Genomic DNA, 27,275 nt, shown 5'->3' on the forward strand with positions numbered 1-27,275 from the left:
TCTCTCTGCTTGATTTTTAGGTGAATGTGGGAAAAAAATTATTAAGAAAACTATATTTCGTACATTTTAATGTATATCATTTATCATGAATCCCAAATAAATCTCTAATCCTTGCGCGTTATGAGAGAAACGAATTCTTTTTGGCACATTGCTTTTTTGCAAATGGATAAATCGAGAATATATCCATTTCTCAAAATATACTGTTTTTCTAAGAATATTTAGATTAAAGTGGGACAGTTTCATCAAAGGGAAAGACGACATAACGAGTTTACTGTATTTTAATTAACGTGTTTAAGGCAATTCAGACCTACTCTCAAATAACGTTTGCATCATAAATTTGTCATGCAATCATATAGGGGATCTCTGAGACGTGCTCCACTTTGCCCATAGTTAATCGAGAACGAGAGCAGCTTTTAAGCCATCGATTGTAATATAAAAAAAAAAAGAAAAACGTCACGAAAAGAGATCGCTCGTAATACACTATTATCGCGAATATTCGAAATCGCGCAATCGGTGGTCATAAATGCATCATCAAAGAGAGCCGCATATTATCTACAAAATACTTTTAATCGTAATATTAATTAATAATATACAGATTGTAAATAATTAAACAATAATAATAAAATATGCTGTAACAAGTTCTTCCTCTCTCCTTCCTCTCTCTCTCTCTCTTTCTTTCTCTATCTCGCCCTCTATCATTCTCGCGCACTCTCTCATTCTTACTCATGCATTCATTCGCTCATTCTCTCCCTTTCCTTTCCTTTCTCATTGCCAATTTTTCTCCGAGTTTCGCTCTCGTGGAGAACCAAAATAGTGAAGAAGGCACGGGGCAGTATATCGGATGACGTTTTTTTTCAGTTTTAATTTCTCTCTTTTTCTCTCCTTCGTACTTTCACAAGAAGTGTCTACAGTTTCTCGCTCGCTCTCAACGTTCTATCAAACCAAAAGGATGGATGGGACAGGGGGGAAGAGCACCATTTGATGGACGTCTCGCTGAGTTCTTGAAACCAGTTACACCGACAACTTTAGTTGACTAATTCCGGTTAGAAATTCTCCTTCCCCTATCTAGAAAGTTGTAGCTATCGTAGTCCAAATAAAGAAAGAGAATTTAATTAATCAGAGTTTGCGTGCCGTCTATATAACGGACTAATCTTACTTTTTCTATTGCTTGATTTGGTCCTGATGATCGATTTTCTACTCCTTTCTAAATTGAGCTATCATTCATAACTTAATTGACGCTTTATTGATCCTTTATCTTATTCGTTAAAAAGAATGTAAAATTTTTCCCAGATCTCCGAGGCAAATTTTTTTAGATTTTTTCTCTCTAGATAAAATATAAGGAATCACAATGGAGAGTCTCGCTTAATCGTAATTAATGTTTATAAGTTTAGCTCGCATGGGAAAGAAGAATGTTAACCATAGTTAGTTGACTAACATCGATGGAAGCGGCTCTTTTCGTTCCGACGAGTCTCGACACGACGCAATGTCTCGCGGAGGTACTTTGGAAAGAACACAGACGGCGATGATGCGTTAATAATATCTAATACGATTTCTAATATCTTTCTCGTTTTTCTTTTGTTTCTATCGCTTCTTTCGATGCCGAGAATGGCCAAGCCGTATGGCACCATGACGAAGCTCTTGAAGCTTCTGAATTATGCATGATATTTTTTTGTTAGTTAGTCCTCTCGTTAGCTGTCTCTTTCTCTGTCTCTGTCGGGATACGTAGCGGACGTCATTAACTCGTGTATTGTAATAAAAATTCTTAAAGTACAACTGTAATCATTATCTCTACTATACAAGCTGGCACTCATTACTGTATACTTATATAGTCTTTACAGACGCCATAAATCTGGTCAATTTCGCAAATATATTACTTCTTCCTCGCGATGTCCGTCGACATGAACCACTCACTTGCCACGATTTCGATAAAAACATTGATCCTCCGAACGCGCGTTCAAAATTGTTTACACCCTCTTGAAATGAAACCCCGTCCAAAAACACACTCGACTATCAAATGTTAAATAAATCCTCGCTAATACTCATCTTAAAAGCAAAAGATCCCCATATCTACATACGTTCTCAACGAACATTCTGTGTATATATAAAATAATTCCAAAATACTATATACTCTTTTTCCAAGCTTCCGAAATTTCGGTTTAAAGCATCGAAAAAACGCCTTAAGCTAAAAGTCTCCATCACAATTTATCGATAATCGTTATCAAAGGCAGTAAGAAATGTGCGTATACAAAGTCCAATATAAAGTTCTAATCCAGAAAAATCACTGCGGAAATTCAATGATTCTTCGAGAGAACGTTTTACAATCTGCCGTGAATATCACGAAGAGATTATTACGTCGCTCACGATAAAATGATCCAGCAAATACGAGGAACACGCGCGTTTCAATTAATTCAATTATTGTCCCGGGAACACGATAACCCTGTTGCATGTGGACACGGCATCCTATCTTTCTCCATCCTTCTTATCGTCATATCCATTTATCACCCGGTACATATATAGTAACCCTGTTTTCTCCAGCGATACTCGAACTTGAATTTCACTTACCCTTAGCTGCAAAAGTCACATTACGATCGCAATCGCTATTTCAATTATTCTCACATTGATCTAGGAAATTATTGACAGTCTACTTCAGTTGCCAGGTGCGCAGAGAAAATCACGAGGTTGTAGTTCTTTACCACGGTCCTCACTGACGTCACTACCACTAACGCGGAAAATGCGGTAGCAGATCGTGAGCGGAATTCTTAATCGCTAATACTAGCATCTTCCAAGATCACTTGCCCATACTGGCATTTGCTGGTAATGTCGCGGATCGTTGCTGCACCGATAAGTATGGCTTCAGAGTCGACCTCGTAGATTCCCTATAGAAAAAAAAAATATACAGATGAAAGAAAAAAAATATACATATAAACTGTTGTCACATAAATCTGTCATTTATATATTATTCGAGATTTCAAAAACACAAATAAAAAACATCGCATAGTCAAAGCTGTAAAATGCTTCAAGCATGATAATTCAATAGCTAACCCGTTTCTGCAGCAAGTGCCGAAAGCTAAAATTGTTGTGCAGTATATGTACATGAGATATGCTACTCTTAATCGACACACATTGTCTTTTAGCATTTCTGATTTCGTTTAACTGTCCGATCAGTTTTAACAGCCACTCACAATCAATGTCATGCACTGTGCCAATATGTACAATTATATACAAGACCGGTATAGAAACAATGATGCGAAAGGAAAAGGAAGAAAAATCAAACGAGTCTAACCTCTCTACACCCACATCATGCGACGTCACAAAATAAGAGAGCTACTTAGTCCCCGCTCACTTCGAGCAGCAGCATCGGCTACGCTACCTTGGCGAAACGCGTTGCCCCGTGCCGTCTACGTGCGAGTTCGCTTTGTAGCCGCATTTCTGAACACGCCTGGACAGCCGCGAGACCCAGTACTTCTGATCCTCGGGATTCGCCGCGAGCAGCAATAACTCGCGGGCGCTGTTGGGGTCGTAGTGCAGTTTGCATGGGGCTATGGCATCTTCCTTCTTGTCCAAGTGTTCCTTGTGAATCTTAATGCGACACCCTGTGTACAATGACATTTTGTTTTAGATAAAAAAAGGAACAAGAGAGACGTATAGAGAAATAAAATCCATGTGTAAACGATTATAATAATAGATATAATACGTACTTCGACATTCAAGAGCCGGCGAAGGCCGAAACATATGCCAGAGCTGTTTCGAACAGACCTCGCAGGTCGTCGGCATGTGATAAGATATTGATACGAATTCGTGGCCCTTCAGCGACTGAGTGCCGGGTTTATCTGTGAGCTGCGGTAAATCTACTCCAGGCAGTGTATTTCCTTCGTCGCCGGGCCGCCTCGCTTCACCTTCACCGGCATAGAGTAACTGCATACGAGATTAATTAGTATGCAATATTGATCGCAATCCAAAGAATGGAGATTAATAAAGTAGATACCTGAAATATTCTGGGTATATCTTTGGCATTGGCTCGGATAACATCACCCTGAGTAACAGATCTAACGTGGAAGACTTTATTCAAGTCTAATATCAGAACCGGATCGGCGTTCATCTTGTCGTTTTCGCTATTATAGAAAATTATCTTCTTGGAGGAGACAACGACGTATTGCTTCTTCCAGCCGTGCCGCTTAATATTCTGCTTATTTGGCACATTTAACCAACCCTCCAGTCTCATCGTACCATGCTCGGACAGAACCGAATCCTCAGCATCGTCGTTCTCGATGGACGAGACACTTGCAGTCTCCGAATTGAGCGATGCGATTTTCATTTGCAGTGTTTCTATTTCTGAGTCCTTCGAATCCAGTTCCATTTGCAGCCTTAGCTTTGCTTGATTTTCCTCGACGAGTTGTGCCTGAGAAAAAAATAATTTTTACAAATTCAAACAATTCTATATAATATTTTAAATGCATGTAAAGGTGTTTCGCTTACTTGCAAATCTTGCAAATCTTTCTGCCATTTAGCTGCCAATTGTCCGTACTTTTCCCTCTCTTGAGTGAGTTCTTGCTGTAGGCGTCTGCAATCCTTCTCCTTCTTTCTCAGATCTGCGGCAGAGGCCTTGTTTTTATTCTTCCCACTCGACGAAAGATCCTTCCGGTTCATAATCTCGGCCAGTTTGTTGACCGCCTGCTGCTTCAATAGTTGTTCAGTTTTCAGCTTGCTGCTCAGCTTTTCAATTTCTTCCGCGTTGAATTGCGCTTTGCCAAGTTGCTCTTGCGATTCTTTCAACCGCTTGTTCAAGTCTTCTTTTTCCTTCAGAGTCTGATCGACCGATTTCTTGAATTCGCTTTCGTTCTCCTTAAGTCTATTTATAATTTGTTCTTTTGCACTTAGCTCTTGATGATGCTTAGCTACTCCATCTTTGTATTCCAATTCCTTCATGGTTCTTTCCTTTTCCAAGTCTGCTACGGTCTCCTCGGCTATGGATCTGGCCAATGCTTCACTATCACCGCGCGCCAAAGACAGTTGCAATTGATGAACTAGAGAACTACGTTCTTCCTCCAATTCTTGCTGCAGCCTCGCTTTTTCGTCTAGCTCTTCACGTAACTCTTGCGTCTGTGTTTTGTAAAGAGTCTGAAAAACATAAAAATTATAATTATTCTTAAAATATCTAAATTCACAATACTTTTATTATGTAATACAATTTTGAATTAATGAGTATAAGAATGAGAATAAGTTTAATATTTATTCTTATTTGTATTTTTTGTTTACTATTCGATAATTACAGATTCAAGATCATATATGTGATTAAACTTTTGTTATTACGTACCGAGAAATAAGCTTCAGCCTCTAATTGCTCCTGTAATTCTTTCGTCTGTAGTTGATCGACATTTCTTTGCGTCTTTAAGTGATGTAATTCCTCTTCTATTTGCCGTTTAGCTTCCCTCAACTGAGCAACTTCTCCGATCAATTGTTGCTCACGAGCACGAAGTCTTCCAGCTTCAGACGTTTGCTGACCTAAATCGGTCTGAAGGACATTTCTCTTTTGTTGTTCCTGTTCAACTTGGCCCTGCAGTACTTTGACTTTTTCCACTTCTTGTCTGTGTTCACCTTCTAATTTTTGCAATCGTTGTTGTATCTGTCTATAATCGACAGAGAGCATTGATGTCTGACGTTCCTTTTCCTGCGCAAGTAGTTCCGCGCGTTGTCTTCCGCTTTTCTCCTCGTTTAATTTTGCTTGTAGAGCTATTTGTAATAAACCAATATACATAAGTAACACACAATCCAATATGAAATACATTTCTTTAAATTTATAAATATAGAGATTAGAATGTGTACGTACACAAATAGGTATGCCATTATACACAAATATGCAGCAATAATGAGAAGATAAACAAAGATTAGCACAGGATGACAGAGAAGAATACAATTTATAAATAAAAAATTAAATAATTTAAATATTCTAGAATATGTTTCCAGGATAGGAAAAAAAGAAAATATAAATTCACTAATCACATATATTACCTTCGAAAATTCCATTCTTTTGCCCTGCGTTGCATAGGCAAAATGAAATATGCTTTATCAGAAATATGATATCTCTATCTTCACATGTAAAATTTGAAACAAGTACCTTTAACAACTTCCAAATTAGCTTCCTCTTTGGAGAGAATGCGCGAACGCTCCGTTTCTTGATGTGCCATAACTTCTTGATTATACCTGGCTTGCGCAGCTTTCAATTCCAAGGTTAAACTAGCAGCTTCTTTTTCTAACGCGGAAATTCTTTCGTTTAGTTGTCTATTATCCAGAGTTGCCTTCTCTTCCTTCTCCCGACTACGTTCTAACTCGAGGTGTAAAGCAGAAAGACGTGTCTCCAATTCGGCCGTCAACAATGACGCTTGCGATCTTGAACTACGTTCCTTGGAAAGTTGGCCCTATAGAAAAACATTTCGTGCATGAAAAATAAATTTCTGTTCTTTAAACAAATTCTTTATTTTAAATTTTGAATATTAGATATAATAGATTTTTGAAGAAGGAAATATTTATAATTTTTCAAAAATTTATACACATCTTGTAAAAAATTATTAAAATTCCTTTCAATTAGAAAAAGAAACTGGATTATATACCTGAAGGGTGGCAACCTCTTGTTGCAAGTTATCACGCTGTGCTTGTAGCTGAGCCCTGGCAACTTGGAGTTCACTCGCCATTTGTTCGGCAGCTTGACGAGCCACAGTGATTTCCGTCGCTTGCTTGCGCAATCTCGTCACCGTTTCTGTTTCTCTCTCTAGTTTGCACTGCATCTCTTTGATCTGTTTTTCCAACGTCGTTACTCGCTCGGATGTCTGCTGCGAAGTACTGACATCTCGCGCCCGCCTCGTTTGTTCTTCGTCAAACTTCTTCTTCACTTCCACCAGCAATGATTCCGCCTTCCGACGAATCTCCGTCTCATGCTCCACTCTACGTTGCGCCTCCTTGTAATTATGCCTGAGCAGTGTCAGCTCTTTGTCCGCTCTGCCTACTTCTTCGCGCAGCTCGGCTTCTCGGCATGTCATTGCTTCCAACTGTATGTTCAACGCCTTCTGTCTCGACTCCATCGTCTCTATTTGCCGTCTTTCGCGATCCAGCAAGTTTTCCAACTGCGAGATCTTCACATCGTCAGTAGTGCCATTATTGACATGATTCTCCAATCCGTCCACCGATTCCTTGCCGTAAGAGAACATTAGCTGATAATCGCCCGAATAAGTGAATCCAATGAAAGGCAGATGATTTCCGGAAAAAGCTTTAGGTACTGGAAAACTCTCTTCCGGCCCGTCCTCCTTGTCGACATCATCGAAATTGCTAGTGTCGTCATCACCAGAAAGTTCGGGTACTACCGGCGGCACGCATTCCCTTAGATTATCGAAAGTCCATTGATCGTTCTTGAAGAATGGATGGCTTTTAATTTCGTCGACGCCGTTACGACCCAGGCGTTTCGTTCTGTCGGTGAGGAAACCGCATATCAAGTTTTTCGCCGAGTGAGAGATCTCGACATTTTGAGGAAAATATAACGAGTTCCGGTGATCCATGATCTTCGAATACGTGCCGACTAGGGAGTCGGCAAAAAATGGTGTATCGCCGAACAACATCTCGTACAGAAAAACACCTACGGACCACCAGTCACATTCGCGACCGTATACTCCTTCCCCGCCTTGCGATTGCAAAACTTCCGGGGATATGTAATCGGGTGTACCAACAGCGGTGTCGGACCGTACTAAACCGTCCTGCAAAGCAAACGTTTAAACATTAAAATTAAAAAGCTTTAATCAGAGAGAGAGAGAGAGAGAGAGAGAGAGAGAGAGAGAGAGAGAGAGAGAGAGAGAGAGAGAGAGAGAGAGAGAGAGAGAGAAAGAGACAGAACAAGAAAAAAGCTTATACTATAATATTTTAAGTTTACTACTTTTTTCATATTTTGGATATAAAATAATTTAGATAGAATAAAAGATATAGTATTATTTCTTTAAAACAAATTATAATATGATTCAAAGTTATTATACATAATTAGAATGTTATCTAATATCTTTATAAAATGTTTTTCGAATTAGAAGTATTTAAACTTAATTTGAAAAATTAAAAATATAAAAGATTAAACTCACAGCATCCATCCTCATACACGTGCCGAAGTCGGCAAGTTTCAGATGACCATACTTGTCGAGCAACATATTGTCTGGTTTCACATCTCTGTGAACGAAACCCATAAGATGTATCGCATCTAACGCAAGCACCACTTCGGCACAGTAAAATTTTGCCCATTTCTCTGGCACTTCGTAATTGGACATTAGATTTACTAAATCACCTCCTGGCATATAATCCATAACCATATAGAGATACTTTTGATCTTGGAATGCAAAGTGGAGCTGGACTATCCATGGAGAATTTGCGTGAGCCATTATGTCTCTCTCTTCCCAAAAAAATGCGGAATCCGATCTTTTAATCTAAAAGGATAACATGAAATCGAATAAGGAAAGGTATAAACAACATTTTCATTTGATGTGCACAAATATAAACAAAGTTATCTTACCATTTCAAATTTACTAAGTAATTTCATAGCGTAAACTTTTTGCGTAGATCTGTGTCTAACCAACTGCACCTCTCCAAATGCACCACGGCCGATTACTTTTATTAAAGTAAAATCATCCGTACGCATTCGCATTTTATGAATCTCTTGTGCTACGGAGTCATCTGCAAAGACACAAATAAATATTCTCAACCTCTCGATATATAACACATCTTGCTCAAAATAACAAAAGATTAATAAATATTAAATTTGTATTAAGTATTAAAAAACAATACTTACATCTATTCATATAGGCTTCTATATTTTTCATACGTTTCACACTCGCATGATCGCAATCTAACACCAAGGCCTGGACTGTATCCAATAAGCAATCGATATTTGTAATACTTCTTGGATCCTTTATCCTCTCCTCCAGAGCCCGTAGGCGCCTCCGCCTATCCTCATCCATCACATCCATCTCTCCTCTATGGGAGTTTGGATTATTGTGCTTCAACAATGTACTGCTTTTATCGCATTAAAAAACTGTCCAAGCTCAAGGCTAAATGTAGCATTGATTCGAACAATGTGTAATTGTGATGCTCAATGGATCCTCCATATCTTCTAAACAAATAAATGCATAAACAAATGTATAAATCAAATGTAAATAAGTATAGTAAACAAGTCTTTCTCAAGCTTCAAATCTAGGTACATCAACAATGTTAGAATTCTAGATGCGTGTTGTGACTTATGTACAATGCCATAAAAATGTATACCATATTTAAATATATTTCGTCAAAAGAAATATAAGAGAAATAAAAAACAACTAACACAAATGTTTAAACCTTGGCAGTGTCTCTAGTTCTTACATAATAGAACACATAAAAACCGCAATATTATGACAGCATTACACAACAACAATATAAACAATTTGGAGTTAATATTTGACGAACGTGGCTCGCGTTAATAATAAATATCCGCGTAAACGGAAAATTTCCGAAGGAAATCCGCATCTGCCGCTGAACAAAAGTGAGAAGAGACGAGAAAGCACTCTGATGCGAAAGAAAAATACGGGCGGCACGTCAACGCGGCACCGCGTTTAACGGACAATGACTCAGCCGCGTAATTTACAAGGTGACAAGATGATGATTCGCGCGCGTGTAACAAAGAGCGATCCCGCTCTTTCGCGCCGCTGTTACCTCGACGCCTATTCCTCGCGACAACATCAAACGTCAAGCCACCGAGGATCCTTCCCGGGCGCTTCTTTTTACAGGGATTCGTGACGGAAGTCGAGAGGAGCCTCGTACGAGGGCGAGGGTTACGTCAGTGGCAGCGTTTACGACGCGACGACACGTACGGCGCGAGCGAACGTCAAGCGACACGCGGAAGGGCCTCGCCTCTCTCGCGACCTCCCGGTCGTCCCCGGGAATCGACGGCGACGGGGGAGACGTTCGCTCGCAAACGCAAGGAAACGCTTACAAAGCGCGCGCGCTCGCGCATCTCCTCGCCCTCCTGTCAGAGCGGGGAGGAGGGGGAGGGGGAGCGTAAGTCAGCCTCGCTCGAGGGTGTCCGAGGAGACGGGAACGCAAACGTCACACGCGGATGTCGGGGATGCCGATCCAAGAGGCGGGGTACACGTACCTCTCGTCGCGACGTCACATCGACCCTACGTCGTCCCGTCGTTGGCTGGCGACGATGTCATCCGGACGGGCGCCCCGGGGGGCGGGAGGCGCATTATTTCGCGGGGTGTACGCGCAGACGATCCAACCGCGCGTGCAGCATCGGGGACGATTCGCGAGGATCGTCGGAGTCGGCGAGAGACCCCGCGAGAATCCGCCTCTCTCTCTTTCTCTCTCGCTTCTCGTCTCCCTCTCCTCTCGCTCGACTCTATCCGTCTCTCTCCCTCGCGCCCTCCGGTTCAATGTGCGCCGCGCGAGCGATACAAACTCCGATCGGCGATCTCCTGGCGTTGCTCACGACGACGACGACGACGACGACGGCGGCGGCGGCGGCAGCGTGTGCATTTCGACGCGTGGATGACACGTACATGTACGACGAGGAGACACGGCACCACTGGAGTATCTTCGAACTCGGCACTTCCGCGGCTTCGATCCCTCGGCTCTTCGGCCCGTGCCGCGGGATTATCGATTTATCGTCGCGGCGAAACGAAATCCAAAATCCGAAGTCACCCGGAGGAGAGACCTTTGGCGCGACTCTCCGTCGATAGCGGTAATAGAGGGACGAAGGAACGGGGGGGGGGTGGCGGGGGGAGGGGGGAGAGCGACAGGCACGTTGTGTCGTGGAAAATCGTCGCGGATGCGGAGAGCGAGCGTCGACCACTCCGGGCTCCGAAAAGCGTTGAAACGGGACGGTTGGAGGAGGGAGGGGGAGCGGGAGAAGGGAGGGAAAGTCGAGCCTTGAAAGAAGCGCGGTGGGGGGGGGGGGGGCGTCGTCGTCGTCAGTGGTCGTCAGTCGGTCTAAGATGGCGTAGCGTTCAGTAGCGTTCGGATGACAGTTGCGCGCATCGGAACCGGAAGGCGATAGACCGACAACAATAGCGACGGCCAAGAGGGGTTCGAGCTCGATCGGCCGATCTCGCGTGCGAGCGCGAGGGTGCGAAGTGTCATCGACGACGCGTCTCTCTCGATCAGGTGATACGAGTCGGCGGCTGATTTTTCCGCGCGACGACTGTCCTCTTTTCCTCTTTCTCCTTTCACGTGGACCATTCTTTTTGGCCAGCGTGCCTCTTGCCACGCCACGTATTTATAGCGATAACGTGTGTTGTTTAAAAATAGGTACATGTGAGTATATACGCGCGTCGCGTGCGTCATCTACGCGGATCGCATCCTTGCCTATCCGATGTCCGTGCACGCTGCACGTAACGTCATGTCAAGGTAATATGTCATATGTTCTTGTATGGGTGTCAAATAGATTATTATGACACATTGACGTGTCACAGAACTGGACTGCTGTCAATATTTAAAACCCCCTTGAAGATATTTCATGTTGCATTGACGTGACAGTGACATTATGTGACATTATGTGTATCTTGAGTGTATAAATCTTTAGAGTCCATCTGGTAGATAAGATAAGGCAGGGTGACACATGCTCATAGTTCGCTTTTGTAATTTTCTATTCGCATTACAGCTAAAGGTTGTATATACACGTACGAGTCAACACACTATCGTTAAGATGAGCATGCTCTGTGACTGGCAGACCAGCAAACAGAAACTTTCGGAGCGTGGGCAGTACTTATTGGAGACTGGACAATGGTCCGATTGCAAGTTTATTGTCGGTCAAGAACCTCAACAACAGACTCTCAAGGGCCACAAGTTGTTTCTGGCAATGTCCAGTCCAGTGTTTGAGGCCATGTTTTTTGGTGGCATGGCAGAGAAGAATGATCCAATACCGATAAAGGATGTTCAGCCTGAAGCATTTAAGGCTTTGTTGGAATATATATACACTGATAAAGTAGAGCTAGGATCTTTTGAATTGGCTTGTGAGTTATGTTATTGTGCCAAGAAGTACATGCTGCCATGCTTAGTAGAGGAGTGCACAAAGTATCTCTGGTCAGATCTCTCGCCCAAGAAAGCGTGCAGGGCATACGAGTTTGCTCAATTGTTTGAAGAACCTGTACTGATGGACAAGTGTCTGCAGATCATACGCACAAAAACGGATGAAGTATTGAAGGAATCTAGTTGGGAGGATGTAGAGTTGGGAACGCTTCTCAAAGTTTTGGATCAAGATGATCTGCAGATTAACTCAGAGATAGAATTATTTACTGGATTGGAACAATGGGCCAAGGCAGAATGTGCTAGGAAATCTCTTGATCCGACTAATGGAAAATCTTTAAAGTCTGTTATTGGAAATGCTCTCTCAAAGATAAGATTCTTGAGTTTAACTCCACAAGAATTTGCAGACGGTCCTGGTACGTCTCCTCTGCTCACAAAAGACGAGGCTTTTGATATATTAATGAATATATTACGCACCGACAACAAAACACCTATGCCTGAAGGCTTCTGTACTAATTCAAATAGCAGAGCGAAGCCAGTAAAGGCTCAAACTACAAGTGGTACTACTATAGTACTTCCTAAAGTAAGTAAAGTTCCTCAGAGAGTTGCTAAAGGACGACATTTTACTAAAAGAAAAACAAATATATTTAGAGTGAGAAAATATATAATATTGCAGCACTTTTGCACTCTCCTTATTTATTTTCTCTTTTAGATGTTTTCTCTTTTAGAAGAGGATAAAACAAGACCGCTTTTTAACCCATACGGTCAATTGAATATTCCCATGCGTACTGGTTTCCTAAACGATAGGGAAGTCAGCAGTACATTGCTGGAAACTTCACCAGTAGTATTAGGAGGGAGACATGAACAAGGCGTGAATAAGGATTCTGGAAATCTACCAAATTCTTCCACGAGTGGAGTGGTCGTACGCGAGGGACCAAAATATTACTGCCTCAGATCGATAGTTCAACAAACAGATTGCTTGAATACAAACGTACTGGATTGTTCTGTCACGTTCAGTGTGGATAAAAATATTTGTGTAGTGGGTGTACAGGTTCCCACGCAAATCGCCGCGGTAAGCTAGAGAGATTAGTTATTATCCATCTAATTACCGTTCGCCAGGAGGCCAAGGGCCACAAAAGCCTGTAAGGCCTGGGAGTAATAGTAGTAATTGTTCGCATATATCACCCAATTCATTTATTAGGCGAGCAGTTTTACTCACGCTATACATGGTGATACGTCTTACACCGAAATCTTGTACGCTCATCTTCTCGACTGCGACGGCACACGTTTGACGTACACACATTTCACCACTAAAGCGAATTTTGGTACCCTTGTGGAGATTACTTTTAATCGACCAGTTTACATTCAAAAACATAAGGTTTGTGTAACTAAAATAATTACTTTTCTATTATGTAATCAATATCTATCATTTTGCAAAAATTCATTTTCAATTTAAAATAATATTTTTATTCTAAAGTGTCAAAAATTCACAATTTTTAAATGCTAGATTGTCTGCAAATATATTATTGTATTCAATTGTGATAATATTACTCTTATAACAGGTTTATCGAGTCGGCGTGGTATTTAATAAGGCTGGATGGTATCCAGTAGGAGTTTGTGCCCAAAACATGTCCTGTGATTCTGTGTTTTTCTCATTCGGAGTTGGTAATAGTGCACATGCGATTCGTGACGGTCTTATTCGATCTATAGTTTTCACATATCATTAGCCTTCTTGATAATACTGAGTGATGAAAAAAGAATTACATACATACTTTTGGACTTATGAAAATAAGAAAAAAAATCTACTTTTATGTTGTACATTGCATTGTTGTGACATTTTCTTATTTTTCAAAGCAATCTTTCACTGTAAATTTTCAAAAAATGTACAAATATATTCGATTCTAAGTATAATGATATAATTTATTTTGTACAAATAAAAATCTTTTTAATTTATATGGCGCGAATATCGACCTTTATAATATAACAAGAAAAGTTTGTATTTTAAATTCTTTTATTAAATTTTACACATGTATATTTTAATTTTCTTATATTTCATTATCAATTCTTTCCTGATTTTAATCTAATATTTATAAAAAATAATTTATTTAAAATTGTAAAATTGTATTATACATATATCTGCATTATATATAATTTAACAATATTTATATATTAAATCTTATTAAAGTATCAAAAAGTTTGCATTAAATTATCAATTACAAAATATAACTTAGTACTTCATTTAACACTTATATGGTTTTTTAAATATATTTATAACACTTTTTGTAATATATTTTTTAAAAGCCAATAAAAACAAAACATAAAATCTTATAAAATAGATAATCAGTCTATATAATTTTCATCTTTAACTTTTTACTTTCTTAAAATATTTACTATTATATCGTTTATCCTATCTATAATACTTATAGATTCAAAAATATCTTATTACATATATTAAAAGCATTAAAAGCAACAATATCTGTTAAATCTCTTTGTATAAAAATGTTAATTTGTACGCATAATGTTTCGTGAATGTCATGTATTTCGAATATAACATTTTTAATTAATCCTTTAACTACGGACCTATCTACAGTTGTTTATTTTATTAACTACACACTTAATAAAATAAATAACTGTATAGACTCGAGATAACACAATGTAAACAGAATCAATTAGATAGTCAATAAGCGATCCCTGCATCACAGATATCTTAAAATTGTTTATTGATGATAAAATTTTATAAAATTTACGTTTTGTCCTTTATTAACAACAGCCGTAGTTAAAGGATTAAAAAAATATCTTGATAGAGTATTAATTTTGACTTTTAAATCTGAACTCTTACGTTTTATGTACGATAAAATCCCAGGTATCTTTCCATCTCAATTTTATCACATCCTTGGCAGTAAGAGCTGATGTTCCATAACTAAATACAATGAATTTCTTAAATACATAAATGACAAACAGTATCCAAGTGATGGTACTACACGTTAGAATGTACAATGAAATGTTCCATGGACGATGAGTGCTGAAATAGAAGATAAATCATTAACATTTATTTCATATGAGATTAAATTATATTTAATATTTTATTATTAATATTATATATTTAATATTATATTTAAATCAGGAAAACACATACCCGATTAAATAATACAGATGATCAATTGTGGTTGCTGTTAATAAGACTTTGAAAATAAAAGCTGGTAAGTAATGATGCAAAAACAAAGTTCGTTCAACAAATAAAAAGGGCAAGAAATGAAGAAAATATCCAGCTAACAGTACATAAGCGTTGTTAATGAACTTTTCCCATTCTTCCTCGGCAATATCAAAGCATTTTCTTCTTCTTCTCATCAAATAAAATATTAGTAGCCCCGAATACACGATTACCGAGATCGTGCCGGAATACCAAATCGCGATATTTCCCAAAAGATGTACTTGTGCCTAAAAGTCATGTGATGAGTGCAATTTAAATTTAGCTTATAAAAGTCAATGAATTTATAATAATTAAGTGACAAAAAAATTAATAAAAAAATTGAAATAAAAAAAATGTAAAAAGATTAAAATTAAAAGAAACAAATTGAAAATACTTAGAATATATATTTTCTTTTGACGATATGTTCATAGATACGAGCGTTGAAGTGTGCAATTTTTCAACTTACATTGCTATCATTCGACACCCAATACGCGATTCCCCGGGACATCAATGGCCATTCGAATGGTCCGCTGGAATACATGTGGCTGTTCTGACTCTCCTGGCCGCCGAATAACATTTTGATCTGCAGCTCTGCAAATTTCTCCCAGAAGCTTAACGCAGTCGCTTGCAACGGTATCATTTCCGCGCTAATTAGCTCCCGTTCTCGTTGCTTCTGGTCCTCGCTTTTGGTATAACGATGTTCTTCGACATTCCAGATGGAATTGGACTGATCTATCAGTCGATCCGCCACCACCTCGTGTTGATTGAAGCCCCAGTCGGGCAGTTGTCTGCCGCTGAATTTTAACGCAAACTCTGCTCCGTTCGCGTGCACGTGTATCAACCGCACTTGACTTTGTATCGCGTGCCACGCGTCGCCGTGATCTCTGTTCGTAATCTCTACCCGCCAGAGATTTTGCGATGGCATTGACACATTGTAATCGATATAGCACGACACTTCTTGACTTTGCGGCGTCATCGGCGCCGCAACGTCGTGCGAGTTCAACGCCCTACTCGTGATTCCGTGTACTAGTTGAATCACATCCCCGTGCCGGATAGGCTCGCTAGGCTTTGTCACTACCAGATCGTTTTTGTCTGGTCTTTTGACAATCCACCAGTTGTTAACATCTTTAAATGAATAACATGTGACTTGCTGCTGATGAGAGCTGCCACGACCATCGGGGTATCGCAATGGATATACGTGGTTGTGACTATGTAGCCAACAAGCTCTGCCGTATGTATGTCGGAGAGTGATCTGTGAGCCGTGTGTCACTTCCAAAGGTTGCCCTTTCGTAATACTGGCGAGTCCTCCTTCCAAACTCGCTTGAAACGCGCTCGTCATGACCGAGTCGTGTGGGCCTGCTTTCGATAGTATTGCCAAGTGTACATAAAATATGCTCAGATACATGGCGGCAATAACGACAATCAACACGACGATCCTTATTAGAAGATGGATCCACAACATTGCACTCGATAGAGTCTTCTTGGGGAGCAGGGACCAATAATCGCGAGCGATCAGAAAAAGCGCGAGAATCATCGAGTAAAATCCAACATATTTGACACTGTAGAAAAAAAATTTTAATTAGATAAACTTGATTGGGAATGAGTGTGGGAAGTGATGATAAATAAGATCGTACCACATCGCGCATGTTAAATTCGCGATGCCTAATATCAGCCAAATCCACCAGGACGCGGATGTCGGTCGGTCCATAATTTTTCGGAATTTTATGATGCACAACAAACCAAGCAAAGAGAATTGCATCAAAATACTTTCCATCAGGATAAATCTAGACTGTGTCAACAATGCATTGTCTAAAATATCAAGAAATGTATTAGTAAAACATATTAATAGAGAACACGATCATAGAACTGCTTAGATATCACGGAGCAATGATTCGTTTTAAAATATTAAATAACAAAAATTATATATAATATATATAATATAGAATTTAAAACTGCACTATATTTATTATTCTTTGAATGAAAAACTCAACAAAATTAAACTTAATTTGAATCAAGCAGATCATTATATCTTCACATTATATTTCCTAATCCAAGATAAAGTTACCAAATAATAGTAAAATCCCGCCAATTGTTGCGGCCCATTGTCTTAGGCCCAGCTCTAGAATGAGATGATATCCCGTAGGGATCAGCAGACTTCCACATATTGCCGGTACCAGGCGTAAAGCGTACAGAGGAACTGTGTCGCCATAAGGACTTCCGATTCTGTCGAATTTGAATTGTCCGTCGAATCCAGCCAAGTATGCCGCTGCGGAAACCAATTGCTTTCCTAAAGGCGGATGAGAATCGAAAAAGAACGTTCTCTTCATGTATAATCCGACGTACTTGCCATAATGTAGTTCATCGAATCTACAATAAGTAATTAATTACGATAAATCAAATGATAATAAATAATTAAGAAAATAAGTGGGGAAATAATAGTTTAATAATTTAAACTTTTTTAAAAGTATTTCTCCCTCTGTCTCTCTCAAGTAGTTATTTTTCGATTATTTTTAAAGATTTATTTGGCTACTTTGTGTGTTTTTAAAAATAACTCATGAGAGATATAACTGTGATGACATAATAGTAATGATATAAAAATCGAATTGTACATTGAAATTTTTGGAAAACTATAGAGTCTTGTGATTTATTTTATAATTAAGTTAATTTTTAATTTTAGAAAAAGTTATTAATTATATATATATGTATATTTATATATTATAGTAAATTACTTGAAGATTTTAACAGTAAAATGTATTTAATCAAGTGCATTCAACAATTTGTAACTTCAAGTTTATATTTTTTTAGTTGCCTTTATCGATTGTTTATTAATTCATTAACAGAAATTTTTACCAATTATATAATTAATAATTTATAATTGTTAGATTATTGAAAATAAGAAAACTCTCATGGTATTGGCAAAACGTTGATATCTCCAGTGATGATATAATACATCAATTACAGATTATCGATTGCTTATTAGCAACATGTTATTTTTCAAGTGTAAATAAATACTTACACTATATTACGTGGTTCCTCGAGGCGATGAAGGCGAGTAAAGATGCCTGTAATTAGTAAAATTGCCGCTATCAGATCAATCTCCAAACTGATTTTGATCCGAGCACGAACATCGTTCGATATATGTTTCTTTGACTCGATAGAATCTGATGTATTTGCTTTGTTACTTTCTATTGGATTGTCCAGTGCAACCTGTCAATAAAAATATTATTAAATATAATATTAAACAATAAAATTTAATAATTTTAGAATAATTTGCTGTTTTCTTTATTAATAATAAAGAAAACAGCAAATAATTAAAGCAATGATGAGAAGATGTATAGATAAGGAATGTAATTTAGATAGAATTGTGTGTTATTGTTATTATATTTATAAAGAGAATTCCATTTTTTAATTTATATTATATAAAATTATATAAAACTATGAAAAAGATGTATCATTTTATTTTTTTTATTTTACTTTCCCAAATGAAAATCAATTAAAAAATAGATAAAAAAATAACAAAAAATATATTATTAAAGAATTATCTCACACAAATTATTTAAATATATTATATTCTTGGAATTTGTGCATTATCAAAATGATATTAATATTCCTGTTACTAAATCGATCTTTCATTAAACGATAAACACAATAATCATATCCTGTAATATATAAAATTTTCGATTCTGAGTCTTCAAAAAAAAATCACAAGTTGGAAGAGTGTCGACAAAAGTGACTTCAATCTTTACATTGAAGTTAAGAATTTGCAGATTTACAGGCGCACATTCTCAACCTGTCAGACAATATAAAAATGCCGTAAGAATACTTCCGTATCATAATTTTTTTTTTCACATAATCACATTCTAAATTTTTTACTCTGAGAAAGTCGCCAGGTTTCGAATAGCTCACCTCATCCCTTTGATTCCTCGACTGACTTATCGTTGTATTGGCGTCATTTTCCACGTGTGCGCCGTGTTTAGTGTCCTGCGATTTCATTCGCCTGCGCCGGACTTCCATTATTGCGAAAAAAAAATATATATAAAGCACTTATCCGATTTTTCCAAGAAGCTGTCAATCCTAGTCGAGTGTCCGCGATGCCCTGCATTCGCTCTCGAATTCTCGCTCGACAAATTCCTCGTTACCGTTGCATTTCACGTGAAAAATACTTCCATTCCTGCCATAGGATCTGGCACAACCCACGTCAGCGCTGCTGGACCTCTTTACCTCAACGTGACATCCTTCAGAGACGCTCGCGAGACGTTTTCCCGGTGAGTCTACTGTTGAAACGAATCACTCGTATCCTTTAAAAAAAAGAGTCCGATTTCGAGCCGATTAAAGATCGAAGCTCGCGCGGAGGATTCGTCTGTCAAAAGCTCGGTGCGCGCTTTCGCGCACGAGTGAGTTTAGGTTAGTGCACGCGAGTTTGACATAACGGTACCGTCTCCGGCGATTCCTGTTCGGCGACGGTTCTGCGCAGCCCGATCTCAACAAGTGCAAGTTTCGCAACAGGATTGTGTGTATGGCACACGTTTTAGCCTTGTATGGCACACGTTTTAGCCTTTTTCCCATCATTGATTTCCCATCTTTAATCGTTTTTGATGTATGCATTCTCCTCTCTGTCATTGCTCGTCCTCTCGTCCTAATTAACATTCTTGTAATTATATATTATCTTGTAATTATCATATATGTGTACATTAAAATTTATAACACACAATCGAGCCATTCACTGTCATGTGATTTGTATATGTGTACACGCTACGCAGAATACACGTGACAATACATTCACGCGATGAAAATCAAGAAGTTGCATAATTTTCCGCTTTCCGATAATTATATGTATACGACGAATTTTTCCGGGAAATGATAGATACATAAGTTAACTGCATCGTTTTCTCGCGCGAAACGCATTTATATCCAAAGAAAAATAATTTATTAAAAATCAAGAAAAATAAAAGTTGATAATTGCTTATAAATAAAGTTATAAATTATAATGATTTTGATTAAAAATAAAATTAGTAAAAATGACAGTTTAATATATGTATATCAATTTATGTTTCTCTTTTCCATTTGCCATTCATTGTTATCTTTGTTATGTTTCAGTTATTCTGTTGAGAGGAACTTGCAGTGAAATTTTCGATATTTTGCACACAATGTTCATGGATAATTTCTAAACAAAGGAAAGAAGTCAGAATTTTATGTTATTATTAATATAAATATGAATACCGATAAAATATCATGTCCAATATGTGGCAAGGAATTTGCTTCCTCTGTTATTGAGTCTCATGCTAACAAGTGTTTATTCTTTAATGAATCTGTAAAAGATGAAGGCACGACTTTGTTTAAAGATTCAAGTCCTATAAACAAAACAAGCAATTTAAAATCAATAAATGTGAAAAAAGCGAACCAAGTGGCTGTAAAGAGAAAGAATTCTTTGGATCAGTTTTCTTCCCAAAATTTCCAAAAGGATGAAGAAGATGTTAAAGATGACATGCTACAAAGAAGTGTAATTTATTATTATTTAATATAGATTTAAATATAATATGATATTTTTATATAATTAACATACATAAGTTGTAGTGATTGACTATTTTAAGATATATGCTAAATTTGCTTGTATTTTGTTAAATAATTTAAAAAAGAAACTATCACATAACAGACATGAATTTTATATTTTCAGATAAACAATGAGTGCAAGAAATTGCGTAAAACTGAACGTATACCTCTTGCAGAACAGATGAGACCTATATCATTACTGAATTTTGTCGGCCAGAAACATATTCTTGGACCACGTACTATGTTGTTGGAGCTCTTGCAAAAGAAGGAGATACCTAATATGATTCTCTGGGGGCCACCTGGATGTGGCAAGGTAAACCTTGTCGAGGAGGGATTTAAATATCTTTAAACTTTAATATTTTTCTATGACCATATAAATATATATTAATTTTCTTGTTTCGCAGACATCCTTAGCTAATGTTATCGCGCACATGTGCAAAAACGACGCGAGTCGTAAACTCCGATACGTTAAACTCTCTGCGGCGATGGCTGGTGTCCAAGAGGTAAAGGAAGTTATTAGTGTTGCCGCGAATCATGCTAAATTTGCACAGCAAACAATAGTGTTCATGGACGAGATACATAGATTTAATAAGACACAGCAGGATGTTTTCTTGCCTCACGTCGAATCGGGAACCATCACTCTCATCGGTGCTACGACAGAAAATCCGTCATTTAGTCTGAATTCTGCATTATTAAGCCGATGCAGAGTGATTATTTTACATAAATTGTCTGTTGCAAATTTGGTATCAATTCTAAAACGCGCTGTAATTTCATTGGAAGGTATAATACACATGTCGGATAAAAGTACGTTGCAAAGTGAAGAAAGCACTTCGAAAGGAAACAAGATCGACATGCAGCCATCCTATAATACAAAGTTTATTATAGATGAACCAACGATAGAGTGGTTGGCTGAAACTTGTGATGGCGATGCTCGAATAGCTTTAGGAGGGCTAGAAATGGCTGTGCGATCTAAAGCACCGAATGAAGAGGACCTACTGGACATTGGACCGGCCATAATAACGTTGAATGACGTTGAGGAGAGTTTAAAAAAGACGCACATGTTATATGATAAGAAGGGTGATCAACATTATGATACAATTTCCGCGTTACACAAATCAGTTAGAGCCAGTGATGAAAATGCTTCCCTTTATTGGTTAACTAGAATGATCTCTGGCGGTGAAGATCCAGTTTATATCGCACGAAGATTAGTGAGAATGGCTAGCGAAGATATCGGCTTAGCTGATCCGAAAGCTCTCGGTTAGCAAATCATTCATAATTTATAATTGCTAAAATTCAATAAACTGTATAATACTTTAATAATAATTATATCAGAGAAAATAGATCAATAGAAAATAGTAGATTTGTGGAATGTGATTTATGATATGTAATTTATGATAATATATAAATACCTCAGACAGATATTTTTAGAAACAGCTTGTAAATAGTTCACTTAATATACATTTGTTAAGGAATAGCAATGCACACAATGCACGGTTGCAAAATGATCGGGATGCCGGAATGCGATGTTCTTTTGGCACAATGTACAATATATTTAGCGAGAGCTCCAAAGTCCAGATTGATGGAAGACGCACTTAGAGCTGCGCAAAAAGTTGTAGCCGAGCATAAGGGCCCGCAACCAGGAGTGCCCTTACACCTAAGAAATGCTCCTACAAGACTCATGAAAGATTTAGGTAAATATCTTAAATTTTTATTTTGTAAAAACAATACAGCTTTATAAAACATACATTTTTATTAATTTGAACTATTATGTTAGGATGTGGTAAGGGATATAATATGAGAAACAAAGATGAATCTGGATTGAGTTATCTGCCAGAGGGATTGGAAGATTTAAATTTCTTAGGCGATGATGAGGACGATACAATGTAAAAATACTGATTAATTGCTTTTATTAATACTATGATAATTGTTTTATCTCTAAAGTTTCTCAAATATAAAAAATTTCAGATCTCTCAGGGATTAAAATATCATAAATGTTAACGTAGAAATTATAGAAATTTGTACAATATTGTAATATAATTAAATATAGATAATACTTTAGATAATACTTTAGATAAAAATGTATAACAATATTTAAATGAAGCGTATTATGTGATTATTCACACAATCAGAGAAGCAATATCCTTTAATAAACACGAGATTCATATATATTTAAGATCTTTATAATAATTAATTTTTCATTTTGATTGCTAAATTATAATTAGCCATTTTCGATTCTTACTAATGCATATTTTTTCTCCAAATTATCGTTTTATTATTAGCGGGCATATCCACAATTTCGATTAATTTAATATCATTCATCTCAGCTAACTTTTTCAACTCGCTTACATCTCGTAAACCCCAACTCGGATCCTGTGATCTCAAAGATTTGTCGAAATTTACATTGCTCTGCGGTGTAATCTGACCATTAAAGGCATACGGTCCGTATGTAATTAACAATCCGTTTGGTTTCAGCAATTGCCCCACATTAGTAAATAAACCGATGGTGCACTCAAACCGTGTAATATGCATCATATTTGCGTTATATATGTATTCTAAGCTGTTCGGCTTGAAGATACCATTACCCCATAATTGGTAATACGTGGTGACATCAATTCTTAGGGGATATTTTATATTTGAATATTCGTTTGCGTATGCGGCAATGCTTTCCAGAAGTCGTGGCTCGTACTCCGAGGGATAAAACGTGACATGTGGAAAATGCGGAGCGAAATGCGCCACATGTTGTCCCGAACCGGAGGATATTTCCAGCAAAGTCTGATTGGTACCGCGTTGGATGTATCGTTTCAAAACCGATAATATAGGATCCTTATTACGGTCCGCCGCAGGATAAACGAGCTTTTTAGCAGCCATAGTTTCGGACCTTGAAAAATTTATAGTTACACTTCTTGGAAAACTTGCAGCTGTATATAACATATATAATACATATCCATTTTTAGGAGAATTAAATATAATTAAAATTCAACAAGAAAATGAAATGCTCTGTAAGAATCTCACCTGTGATTAACAGTGTAATGAATGATATTCATTTCTATGTGATGCTAATTGTGAAATTACTATTTGGATTTATATCAAAGAGAGATTGCACATATCCTGAAAAATGCAAATTTTTCTTACATTATTGAGTGTATTTATTTTTTATTTTGTAGAAAAATAAGCTATTGGAATAATTTATCATTAAAACATTGGAGAGAGAGAGAGAGTCTTGTCTAATATTTCAATATATATACATATATTTTGATAAATTAAATATTGTCGGAAGAAGGAAATAGATAACATTAGTAAAGTAAATTCAGCATATTAATTTAATGAGTTATTGTTATATTTATTGATGAATATAATTTATTATAAAATTATTTGTGGTATGTTTACAATATGATGACATGTAATTTTAATTTTCGTTGCTCCTGTTGAAGCACATTTATAATTTCCATTTCCATATCAATATAACTCGTAAAGGAACTAAGAAAGAGCTCGACATCAAACAATTCGAATTACAGTATTTAAATATTTTTTTACTTTATACAATATATACACAAAGAATACAATTTTTATGATGTTTTAAAGCATATGTCGTGCTATCACATCAATCATAATAAATTAAACTGCAATTTAATTATGTTTTTTGATTAAACTGCAATTTAAATAATTAACTACAATTCGCGCGTACGCGAGATTTACTCTGATAATTCACTCCATCCCTTGTCTGAAGTGTCTTTTCTTTTGGACGTTGTCTTTTCTTTTTTTTGCTGAGTCTTTTTATTTTTCACTAATTCTGGTATATATACAGAATGTCCAGTTTTCTTTAAATGCTGAAATAATTTATTTTTGCTAGGAAACTCCATTGAGCAGGTAGCGCAGCAATGAGCCAGGTCATCAACATTCGTGACTGGATTCTTTTTATCTTTACTTTTATTTTCTCGTTTCTCTTTTCTGCATGTTTTCTTCGTCTTATTGGCTTTCAAACTTCCATTAATTTCTGTCTCTTCTGCTACTTCGCTTTCGCTGTTTGTCTGTTTTTTCTCCTTAATGGGTGTCTCTTCGTTCTTATTTTGCTGTTTATTCATGCTGGTTATTACATTTTTATGTTGTAATTTTTTGCGTTGTTTTTTTGATAACCACATTTCTTCATTAGTATTCTCTGTGTCCTCATCACTAGCATCATGCTCCATCATAGGATGTAAATTCAGAGTATTCCGCTTTTTCTTCTTCTTTTGATGATATGACACCGAGATTTCTTCCTCCTGATCAGATATTAATTCGTCTTCGGATGTTATATTATCATCCTCATTTTCTATCTTAGGTGAGAATGGAATGCTTTCATCCATTTGTGACCCTGTAGCTAGTGGAACATCTTTATTATTCACATCTTTATTATTCACATCTTTATTATTCTTTCTTTCTTCACTTTTCGAATCTTCATTGTCTGATATCAATTCAGCTGAAGAGATATCCTCATTATCTTCATCATCAGGTTTTATATCACTCTCGGGATTCAGTAAGAAATCTGGCATCTGCGAATTTGTTGCTAACTTGGGCTCGTTTAGAGAAGTTGATTCTGTGCTTGAATCGCTTTCACGAGAACTGTCCTCGTCTATTGTAATATGCTTGAGCTTGCTGACATTTTCTTTGTGCTTTCTCGAATTTTCATGGTTTGTAAATGCCTTGTTCGTTTTGAAAATCTTATTGCAGGCGATGCAATAAAGCGTATTATCATTTTCCATAGTTGCTTCTTTATGACCCATTCCAAATTCCGCGGTCAGATTCGCCTCGATGTTCTTCAATTCTGCCTCAATATTCGAGAACTTGGACCATTCAGATTCGTTGTGGTCGTGCAATAATCTCTGCCTTTCCAACAGATGCGCTTTTCTGCGCTCCTCTGTCTTACGAAAGTTCTCGCGAGCACGTTCAGCCAGCTTCTCTGCGTAAGCTTGCACTCGCTTGTCGCGTTTTCGGACGAAGGCGACCAGATTGCGTACTTGTTCATTTCTCTCACGTTTCGCCTTTTCGCGTACTTTCTTGTTCTCCTTCTCGGCGAGCCTGAGGATACGGCGGTTCGGCATGTTACGTATATCATAAGGATCTAACCAAGCATAGGATCTCTTGGTGCTGTAGCTTTGCCAGTAGGCGTAAAAATTGTGTACTATGTCTTCGTAAGAACTTTGAGAATCGCCGAAGCTAGGAATCTCTTCATCGGACTCGCCGTCTTTAGCGAACTCGGCGTCTTCTGCAGCTAATTTTTCAAAGACATTTCGGTAGATGGTGTAGAAACCTTTCTCATCATCCTTATAACCCTTAAAGCATGTAGCGGAGAAATATGGGAAAAGATTGATGGAGTCATCCTTGTAATTCTCCCCGATACCACCCTTCAGAATGGCCTCTCGATGATTGTCGTACCAAGTACGCTCATGAGGATCGTTCAGTATCTCCCATGCTTGTTGGACAAGTTGAAATTGTTCCTTAGCTTCATTCGGATTATCGAGATTCTTATCTGGATGCCATTTCAATGCTAGCTTTCTGTATGCCTTTTTTATATCATCGTCAGAAGCGTTTCTTTCAACTCCTAATACTTCGTAGTGACACTTCATTGTGGTATAATAATATACAACTGCTGGATACAATTTTCTTATTTAAACCACAAACCGTATGCTAAAAGAATTTAAATTGTTAAACTTAATTAAATAGTTTCCAGGTAATACAATACTTAATTTAATTCAATCAAAAATAATTTAAGAGTTCATTAATTCTTTTCATTGTATATAAATCCATAATAAAACAAGATTTGCAAAATAAAAAAATATATATTGTTCAAAAGTACTACAAGTATATAAAATGTTACAAAACATCCAATTTTAAATATCATTAATAAATTAATAATATAATTAATAAATGTCATTAATAAATAAATTAATATATCATTTTATATTTCAGATATAAATTTATTGAAATTTATTTTTACAATGTAAAAACTAAATCTAAGTAAAATTAATTGGACGAAATGATGAGATATAATGATCTCGTAAATTACTTTGAATTAAACGTTACCTGTTTTATATTAAATTAAAGTTTTAAAAATAATTTGTATATCCTCATGTCACAAACAGATGATTGTTCCCAAACACTTTTTTTCGAATGATCTAGCGTGTATTTCTTCTCGATATTCCTAATGTGCCGAGAGGACAATGTGCTTACCCAACTTATTAGTCCTATTGCTGATGATGCTGTGCCCAGTAAACGCGCAATTATAATGTAAAATGGTCAAAATTTGTGTAATCAGAAAAAGATACAGTCACACAACAGTCGTATACTTATATACAATTAATATATAAGTTACAATTAATATAATTATCCTAACGCATCGTTGATCGTTGGCGTTTACTGGGAAACGTCCGATCACGACCCACGACGTTTCAGAGAGGACTGGAGTAGACTAAAGGCGCATTCACACCTTAGCAGAAAGTCAAAAGCCAATCAGAACTCGCGCTGGTAGTCACAT

General features: G+C 37.2%; 6 protein-coding genes across 25 annotated transcripts in view; 2 read left to right on the top strand and 4 right to left on the bottom strand.

The window, feature by feature from the left end:
- Rock2 (Rho-associated, coiled-coil containing protein kinase 2) overlaps positions 1–10,904 on the bottom strand; it is a 30,251-nt gene extending 19,347 nt beyond the window's left edge. For 4 of the 11 annotated variants that reach the window (XR_014437773.1, XR_014437772.1, XR_014437771.1 and 1 more), the window contains exons 1-13: positions 10,154–10,903; positions 8,816–9,136; positions 8,540–8,700; positions 8,115–8,453; positions 6,609–7,742; positions 6,116–6,416; positions 6,010–6,033; positions 5,315–5,721; positions 4,477–5,118; positions 3,986–4,399; positions 3,699–3,915; positions 3,371–3,593; positions 2,563–2,876 (exon numbers count right to left, since the gene is read on the bottom strand). Coding sequence is in view for 5 of the 11 variants with exons in the window: in XM_083094047.1 (XP_082950173.1) it covers positions 2,789–2,876; positions 3,371–3,593; positions 3,699–3,915; positions 3,986–4,399; positions 4,477–5,118; positions 5,315–5,721; positions 6,010–6,033; positions 6,116–6,416; positions 6,609–7,742; positions 8,115–8,453; positions 8,540–8,700; positions 8,816–8,993 (4,128 nt within the window). In the remaining 6 variants the exon portion in view is untranslated. Of the gene's footprint in view, positions 1–262; positions 2,877–3,283; positions 3,594–3,698; positions 3,916–3,985; positions 4,400–4,476; positions 5,119–5,314; positions 5,731–6,009; positions 6,034–6,115; positions 6,417–6,608; positions 7,743–8,114; positions 8,454–8,539; positions 8,701–8,815; positions 9,137–9,343; positions 9,630–9,711 lie in introns of those variants that run through there. The other 7 variants (XR_014437769.1, XR_014437774.1, XM_083094047.1 and 4 more) reach the window with 7 other exon arrangements.
- Positions 10,064–14,056, top strand: LOC145968526 (uncharacterized). Of its 3 annotated transcripts, none has more exons than XM_083094067.1 (5): positions 10,064–10,741; positions 11,660–12,607; positions 12,737–13,096; positions 13,226–13,402; positions 13,587–14,056. In XM_083094067.1, exons 2-5 carry the CDS (start codon positions 11,705–11,707, stop codon positions 13,749–13,751), a joined length of 1,605 nt encoding a protein of 534 aa, XP_082950193.1. In that variant the 5' UTR covers positions 10,064–10,741; positions 11,660–11,704; the 3' UTR covers positions 13,752–14,056. The 3 variants fall into 3 exon arrangements, with proteins under 3 accessions (XP_082950193.1, XP_082950191.1, XP_082950192.1); XM_083094065.1 differs by lacking the exon at positions 10,064–10,741 and adding an exon at positions 10,952–11,163; XM_083094066.1 differs by lacking the exon at positions 10,064–10,741 and adding an exon at positions 11,308–11,406.
- Positions 14,057–14,362: 306 nt separating this feature from the next.
- On the bottom strand, positions 14,363–19,937 carry Rt (Protein O-mannosyltransferase rt). The gene is made up of 7 exons (XM_083094055.1): positions 19,121–19,937; positions 18,231–18,421; positions 17,280–17,581; positions 16,849–17,023; positions 15,681–16,773; positions 15,161–15,462; positions 14,363–15,046 (listed from the first exon to the last, which is right to left on the bottom strand). Exons 1-7 carry the CDS (start codon positions 19,226–19,228, stop codon positions 14,860–14,862), a joined length of 2,358 nt encoding a protein of 785 aa, XP_082950181.1. The 5' UTR covers positions 19,229–19,937; the 3' UTR covers positions 14,363–14,859.
- LOC145968524 (ATPase WRNIP1) lies at positions 19,129–24,229 on the top strand. Of its 7 annotated transcripts, XM_083094064.1 has the most exons (8): positions 19,129–19,865; positions 20,312–20,714; positions 20,889–21,077; positions 21,169–21,568; positions 21,650–22,021; positions 22,234–22,455; positions 22,539–22,647; positions 22,730–24,229. In XM_083094064.1, exons 2-8 carry the CDS (start codon positions 20,427–20,429, stop codon positions 22,743–22,745), a joined length of 1,596 nt encoding a protein of 531 aa, XP_082950190.1. In that variant the 5' UTR covers positions 19,129–19,865; positions 20,312–20,426; the 3' UTR covers positions 22,746–24,229. The 7 variants fall into 7 exon arrangements, with proteins under 7 accessions (XP_082950190.1, XP_082950184.1, XP_082950186.1 ...); XM_083094058.1 differs by having other exon boundaries at positions 19,131–19,865; positions 21,169–22,021; XM_083094060.1 differs by having other exon boundaries at positions 19,131–19,811; positions 21,169–22,021.
- LOC145969104 (methyltransferase-like 26) lies at positions 23,003–23,632 on the bottom strand. Its single transcript, XM_083094959.1, has one exon. The coding sequence runs from the start codon at positions 23,630–23,632 to the stop codon at positions 23,003–23,005; it is 630 nt and encodes a 209-aa protein (XP_082951085.1).
- On the bottom strand, positions 23,961–27,188 carry LOC145968523 (dnaJ homolog subfamily C member 21). 2 transcript variants are annotated; one of them, XM_083094057.1, is made up of 2 exons: positions 26,972–27,188; positions 23,961–26,428 (listed from the first exon to the last, which is right to left on the bottom strand). In XM_083094057.1, the coding sequence occupies exon 2, from the start codon at positions 26,365–26,367 to the stop codon at positions 24,457–24,459; it is 1,911 nt and encodes a 636-aa protein (XP_082950183.1). In that variant the 5' UTR covers positions 26,368–26,428; positions 26,972–27,188; the 3' UTR covers positions 23,961–24,456. The 2 variants fall into 2 exon arrangements, with proteins under 2 accessions (XP_082950183.1, XP_082950182.1); XM_083094056.1 differs by having other exon boundaries at positions 26,825–27,188.
- Between the last annotated feature and the right edge of the window lie 87 nt (positions 27,189–27,275).

Source organism: Camponotus vicinus, unplaced genomic scaffold (assembly GCF_025532165.1).
Source record: "Camponotus vicinus isolate PSW18456_S1 unplaced genomic scaffold, iyCamVici1.0 SCAF_3, whole genome shotgun sequence".
Lineage (NCBI taxonomy): Eukaryota > Metazoa > Arthropoda > Insecta > Hymenoptera > Formicidae > Camponotus > Camponotus vicinus.

Excerpts from the sequence above, each read along its gene's own strand:
- LOC145968526 (XM_083094067.1), top strand. The coding sequence starts at position 11,705 with ATGAGCATGCTCTGTGACTGGCAGACCAGCAAACAGAAACTTTCGGAG. Across the intron at positions 12,608-12,736 it reads CTACTATAGTACTTCCTAAA|ATGTTTTCTCTTTTAGAAGA; the intron begins GTAAGTAAAGTT and ends TTTCTCTTTTAG. Across the intron at positions 13,403-13,586 it reads TTTACATTCAAAAACATAAG|GTTTATCGAGTCGGCGTGGT; the intron begins GTTTGTGTAACT and ends CTCTTATAACAG.
- LOC145968524 (XM_083094058.1), top strand. The coding sequence starts at position 20,427 with ATGAATACCGATAAAATATCATGTCCAATATGTGGCAAGGAATTTGCT. Across the intron at positions 22,022-22,233 it reads AGCTGATCCGAAAGCTCTCG|GAATAGCAATGCACACAATG; the intron begins GTTAGCAAATCA and ends ACATTTGTTAAG. Across the intron at positions 22,456-22,538 it reads AAGACTCATGAAAGATTTAG|GATGTGGTAAGGGATATAAT; the intron begins GTAAATATCTTA and ends CTATTATGTTAG.
- LOC145969104 (XM_083094959.1), bottom strand. The coding sequence starts at position 23,632 with ATGGCTGCTAAAAAGCTCGTTTATCCTGCGGCGGACCGTAATAAGGAT.
- LOC145968523 (XM_083094057.1), bottom strand. The coding sequence starts at position 26,367 with ATGAAGTGTCACTACGAAGTATTAGGAGTTGAAAGAAACGCTTCTGAC.
- Rt (XM_083094055.1), bottom strand. The coding sequence starts at position 19,228 with ATGGAAGTCCGGCGCAGGCGAATGAAATCGCAGGACACTAAACACGGC. Across the intron at positions 16,774-16,848 it reads AATTTAACATGCGCGATGTG|TGTCAAATATGTTGGATTTT; the intron begins GTACGATCTTAT and ends TTTTTTCTACAG. Across the intron at positions 15,047-15,160 it reads CATCTGTATTATTTAATCGG|CACTCATCGTCCATGGAACA; the intron begins GTATGTGTTTTC and ends CTTCTATTTCAG.